The 6,697-nt window shown below is 33.0% G+C and overlaps 1 protein-coding gene across 1 annotated transcript; it reads right to left on the bottom strand.

The window, feature by feature from the left end:
- Positions 1-4,358: 4,358 nt before the first annotated feature.
- Positions 4,359-4,694, bottom strand: K441DRAFT_733562 (uncharacterized protein; the record flags this gene model as incomplete). The annotated part of the gene is made up of 1 exon (XM_067654257.1): positions 4,359-4,694. A coding segment is annotated over one exon (336 nt), but the record flags the coding sequence as incomplete, so codon positions are not given.
- Between the last annotated feature and the right edge of the window lie 2,003 nt (positions 4,695-6,697).

The raw sequence follows: 6,697 nt of genomic DNA on the forward strand, positions 1-6,697 counted from the left end.
GGAATTTACCTAAATAGCTATGGTAGATATATAGGGGTATTTCTAGGACTTTTTATAGTCTAGGTAGATGTAATATAGAGTAAATAGAACTTGTTTTAAGAGGAATTATCAACCTAAATTAGATTTCCTTACTACTATTTTATTACTGTCTTTAATACCTAGTACCCTATATCTTACCACCTATTTCTATTACCGATTTTGTCTCAGTTGCCTATAATATTTATCTTAGTTGCTTAGATCTACCTTATGTATATAGAGAGCTTCTAAAGCCCTCTTTAATAAAACAGAGTTTTTATTTCTAATCGTTCGTTTAATAGAAATTAATTTTAGCCCCTATCTATAAGTTAGTTATAAGTAGAGTAAAGAATAGTATTACTTTAACTATTTTAAAGATTAAATTCAAAAACTAATTTAACTATATTATAACTAATTTTAGGAAATTTACTAATATACTATAAGTACACCGCCTCTAGAATCTCTTTAGAAGAGTTAATAGGCTAGCAAGTTATAGATAGTACTGGTATTCCTACCTAAGTAAAGTTTCCTTTATAATTTACTATAACTTAAGCGCTTTTACTATCTATTTAAAAGGCCTTATAATCGCCTACTCTGCTAGAAATCTCTAATAGCGTGAATAATATAGCCTCCGCACTAACGCATTGCCTTAATTTAAAGGGTTAGCTATAGCTTCTAAATAATAAGTTAGAGATTCTTACTATTAAATAGCAGCTATTCTGTTTGGCGCACTTAGAGGAATTCTAAGCCGGGCTATTTAATCGCCTGCGCAGTTATGTGGTTAGGCTATAGCCAAAATTAGGAGAAAAGTTAAGTTCTAAAAACTTAACATAGCTTTATATGTAGTATTTTAAGAGTTTAATAACCTAAGGAGATTTAGCGTTATAAAATAGGACTTATAAGGGCATAACTTACTAAAACATAAGCTCTTAACCTGCTTGCGCCTCTAAGATTAGGTCTATAAGGCTAGGTAAAGATTAATTAAAGGGGATTAACTACGCTAAAGTAAACGCAAAGTAGATAAAGGAGAGGATTAACGTCTTTATTATAGGATTGGATCTTATTACTAGTTTAGCTTAACTAGCTAGGTAGGCGCTAGCAGCCTATTATATAGGGTATTATTAGCGTTTTAGGAATTTGTTTTAGGATTTAATATTATAATTTTATAAAGTAGGAAATCTAAATAAGAAAATAGAAAGTATTCTAAATAATAAATACTATTTTAGTAATCTTAACTTAGTATATAACCCCTATAGGTTTCGTAATAAAGCGCTTCCTTTAATAAGATATAATGCGGCGCTAAGAATAGGAAAGATCTATAAATTTAGGTCACTGAATTTTAGCTAAGCCGTAAATGGGAAATATATTAAGTAGGGTATTCTAGGAGATCTAACGAATTTAAGATTGCATTGTTTTTACCTTAGTATACATTATCCATACTTAAATCTAGAAATATTACGATATTGGCCTGCTAAAATTAATTCTACTAATAATTAAAAACTATTAAGGCCCTTATCCCTTATCCTTTATCCTTTATAGCACCTAGCGATATAAGCTAAAACTTAATTACGCTCTATAGATGTATATATTCTACCTAAATTATTAAAAAATACTATAGATTTCGGGTATATATATTACTAAATAGATTAGATAGGTAAAAGAATAAACTTAATACTTATAGATTATTATCTAGTGAATTTTATAATCTCCGCTATCTGTTTACATTTCCTAATCTACTATTTAAATTATCTGTAAGTCTTTAGGCACCTATAACTAGATAAGCCAAGAATTAAAGTACTATCGGTATAAAAACTTACCTAATACCGCTAATTCCCATCTAATAATCGTGAATTAATTTACCTGCCCCTTTTAACTTAGAAACTAAAACCTAGGTATTAGACTAGTTTACTTTCCAAAATATAATATCGCAAAGGTCGCGGTATAGTCTGTTATTTAGAATTATAGGATCGTATAACTTAGTTATATCTTTAAGTAACTCCCTAGAGCACCTCTCTATAAGCTAGCAAAACTTAATTATACTAGGCTCCCACTTAATAAGATAGGATTCCTTTCCGCTATTATGTTGGAAATCCTTTACCCTCTTTATAAGATATAGCCTATTATACTTAAAGCATCTTATAGCCTTATTATTATATATTTTACTATTTTAGGCGCCTAATAATTCTAGTAGGTTTTACCTAGGTCATTAATAAAGGCTAATCTTGGGTCAACTTTATAAATAGGACTTTATAGTAATAATACTAACTTAGGATTTTTAACGGTAATTGTGTTATATAATAATAATTCATTGCTTAACGTCTGATTTGGATCCCTATTGGGCCTACGCGGACTACTCCTTATTTATATATAGGGAGAAAACTCAACTTAAGAAAGACTCAACTTAAGAAAACCCTATAATCTATCTCCCTGCCTCTTGGGACTCGCCTATAAGGCGCCTGCGAGGCGCCTACAAGTCATCTATAGTGCTCCTACTACCTTACTTTTTAACCTCCTTAGGAACTACTGCTGCTGTAACTAGCCTACGGACGCGTTAGTATTGTATACTTTACTTTGCTACTATAAAGTCATTAGGGGGCGCCCATTGCTCGCCCCCCCCGCCCTCTATTATTATTTCCTTTATAACCTGGAACTGGTTTAATATATTTTAGCTAATAAGCCACTAGGTAACCGCCTTAAGGCCTTTTTATATTAAGAGTAGTGTCTTATAGTTCTCTATACTAGCTACTAAGAGCATTACTTCTTAGTTAGTGTGTAAGGGGCATAATAGTATTACGTGTTTTAGTGTCTATCTTAGCCAGCTATATTTGCATCTTAGGCTACCTATTAAAATACCTACCTAGTAGAGCTAGTCTTTTAGTCCTATTATTCCTATTCTTAAAAGCGTTACTATTATATTTTCTGCCTTCATTAGGCCTTTTTAGAGCCCTAGGGTGTTTACCCCCTATAGTATTAACTATACTACGGCTTGGGTTCCTCTTGCCTTAGTTAGCCTCTGTACCTTTAACTCTTATATACCTCTTTAGCGTTGGTCTAGCTAGTATTACATTACGGTAGATGGTTTCCCAGTGTTCTTTTATACTCTGCTTTAGCTCCTTTCTCTCTCTTACTATTATTCTTACTGGCCTCTTACATGTCTCCCTTTCTCCTCTATATAGGCCTAAGCCCTAAAGTAGCACTATTCTTCTTCTACTTTCTTTACCTGTTTCTCTAATATATCTTCCCTACTTTAGGGTTATTGGTTTATTCTCCTATAAGGCGCCCTAGGGTCCCTCTATAGTTTATTTAGGCGTGTCTTAATATACTTTATAATATTAGAGTTACGTTCCTTTTACGCCCTTTATATTATAGTAGCTTTAATATATAGTTATAGGGGGGGAATATTAGCTTCCTTCTTAAGTAGAGCTGTGGCTGTTCGCTTATATCCGCCTATTATACTTTAAAGGCAGGCTATTTGGACCTTTTAGAGTGGTTTAAGGAGTAATTTAGGGGGGCCTTTTTTAGATTCTCTAATGGCCTAGATACTAGACCTATATATTATAATTAGCCGGATAACTGCTATATATAGTAGGCGTAACCTTTAGAAGTATGGACCCTATATAGAATTAATAATCCTAGATAATGCGATATACTGTGCTTGGCCCTTATAGGCCGCTTACGCCGCATATACGCTCTACTAGAGCTTACTGTCTACCTGTACTCCTAATACTCTTAGGCCCTAAACTAGTTAACCCCTAAAGCCTTAGATGTGAATTATATACTAAAGATCTGTAGATTAGTTGCGTTTTCTTATAAAATAGATTAGCTAGTATTTCTCTAGTAAGAATTAGACTCTATATCGTCCTGCCTATTCTATATAGGTGTTATATACTTTCTCTAGTGTTCTATAATTCTCTACGGCTGTTGGCCCGTATATAATTAGGTTTATATTATTAACGAAGCCTATCCTCTAGGTTGCCCCTTCCTTAAAGGAGTTAAGCAGGTTACTTATAAAGAAAAGGAAGAGTATAGGCGAGAGGGGTAATCTTTATGGTATTCCTGTTGCAACTATAATAGGGGGGCTTTGGTATCCGCTAAAGACTAGTAGATATATTTTTTTAACCTATAAACCCTTAAATAAATTATATAATCCATTTTAGGAAGCCTTTTGCCCTAAGGATGTATAGGAGACGCTTATAGGGTATATTATTGTAGGCGCCACTAATATCTAGGCTGAGCATTAATACTATAAAGTCCCTTCGCATCGCCTATGCAGATTTAATAGTGGTAGCGAGTAGCGTAAGTGCTAATAGTGTTAAGCGGTTCTTTCTTGCCCCTATTTAGCTTTATAGTAGTAGGGCGTATTCCTTAGCCGTGTCTGCTATATGGTCCGCTATTACTCTTTCTAAGATCTTGCTAAGGGTATTCTCTAAGGCAATAGGGCGGTAGCTTCCTGGGAGTAAGTAGTCTGCTTTACCTTCTTTACGTAGGATAAACGTTGTTATAGCTCTTCTAAGTCTTAGGTAGTAGCCTATTATAAAGTATGCTTTAGCTACATCCGTAAGCCAAGGTGCTATTAGTAGTCCGTAGGTCTTTAGGGCTTTATTTAGGATCCTATCTAGTCCTAATACTGTATTGTTTAAAAGGCGGCTAATAGTTCTAGCCATTTCTTCAGTTGTTATGTCACTGTTAACCCTTAGGCAAGTTACCGGTGCTTCGCCTGTGATATCGCTGAGGTCTGCTAAAGCTGGTTAAGGGAAAAATCTTTTTATGAGGATCTTTGCCTTCTCATTATTGTCGCTTGTTGTGTTATATATAAGAACTATATAAGTTAGTAGAGGTATGTTTTTATTAGAGGTATATTATAAGGTATGTTATAAGTATAAAAGGCAACTAGTGGGGGTTGGTAATTAAATTAAAGTTATAACTAATAAGAGTAAGAGCTAATAAGTAACTGTTAAAGTAGGCTATAAGCCGAAAATAGGAAACTTGTTTTTAAATTAAGTTATTTTAATACCATTTTAGACTAGAAGTATGGTTGGCTAGGTATTAAGCGCCCGGTTAGTTTGGCGCCTTTTAGATAATTTTAAAAAACTAATTTCTGTAATTTAAATGCTAATAACTTAAACTTTAACTTTAGAGGAAGCTAGATATCTAAATTAAGTAGAATACTTGCTACTATGCTCTAATATAGTTTATAGGATAATTTCACTTCTAGCCGCCTGGTAGCTAAGGCTTTGCTAATACGCGTATAAAATATTATATAGTAAGTAACTTAGTAATTGCCTTGCCAGAATAAATGAATTACTATAGTTTATCTATTTTTTACTTTGCTGGAATAGAAGGAAGAAGCTTTTTAAATATTAAGTAATTTGCCCGGCTAAATGGAGCGTAAAGTTACTACGAATTAATTAGATCTTTAAGATATATAGGAAATCCACTTATTAACCTCGGTATGCTTATGATCCCTCTAATAGAGATCGCAATACTTTTGCTTAAGGTATTAACCATAAATTACACGCGTTGTTTAAATGGGGGATAACCCTTTAGTACTTTTAATATATAAGCTATTAGATAACTATAAATAAGGAACCAAGATAATGTAGTAATAAGCTAAGAGTATAAGTATTAACGCCTACTAGGAGGGAGATTAAGTCGGTAAAATATATAACTAACGTACTTATAACGGCCGTTAATATACTAAGGGAGATATTTAAGCTTAAAGTAGAACATTACAGCGTATATTAAGTCTATAATAATAGGAATTATAGAACTTAATTTTATATATTCCGTAGTTTAGCTTTTTAATTCTCCTACCATAGATAGGTTATTAAGTGGAGGTTTAAGTCCTTGGAGATAAAGATTAAGACGATAATATCTACTGTGGTACTATACTAGGATAGTATAAATAAACCTCTTTTAAGCTTCCTTACTGTCTAGACTCCGTATAAAGCTTTTAAAGAGTCTTAGGTAAAATTAATCTGTGACTAGAGATTAAGTGCTAGCAGCTATTAGTATAGAGGTTGTACCGGTCCCTAATAAGAGAGCAAAGTTAGGCTTGCCCTTTTTAGGCTATAGGAATAGACTTTCTAATCGGGCAATAATAATTGGATTATTATTTTAAAGGCCCCTATTCTAAAAAGTACTAAGGTTTTTTACTACTTTGGGTTTAAAGAACCTTTTTAATTTAGTATTAAATTATAGGATATATAACAGATTAGCTAACTAGGGTATAGCAGAAGTACAACATGCCCTAAAATATATTAGCTTAATTCTAAGCATCCCCTAAACTAAATGTACGCTTTACTAATAGATATATTATGCTGTGAATAATTAGCCTAGATTAAACTGTACCCTATATAATTAGGACGCTACTGTATTGAATTAGGAAAGTACTTTGCTTACCAATCTCCTTAGGTTGCTTACCCCTATTATAATTGCAAAACAAATAAGGCTGTAACTCCTTGGCAGTTGTCGTTGTTACTATAACTCTAGTATTGTTTGTTAGTGGATTAAATATCTTTAGATAGGATCTAAAAGCGGCTTTAAAGCCTGATTCGATAGCGGTAAGGCTGTACTAGCTATCTTGGGCGTAGCTTAGCATTATCTCTTATAACCTAGTAAGTAAAGTAGATCTAAATTTTCGCTACTTAAAGGTCTTGCTTACTATATCCTTAAATCTCTA

Source organism: Cenococcum geophilum (assembly GCF_001692895.1).
Source record: "Cenococcum geophilum 1.58 unplaced genomic scaffold K441scaffold_5, whole genome shotgun sequence".
In the NCBI taxonomy this organism is placed as follows: domain Eukaryota; kingdom Fungi; phylum Ascomycota; class Dothideomycetes; order Gloniales; family Gloniaceae; genus Cenococcum; species Cenococcum geophilum.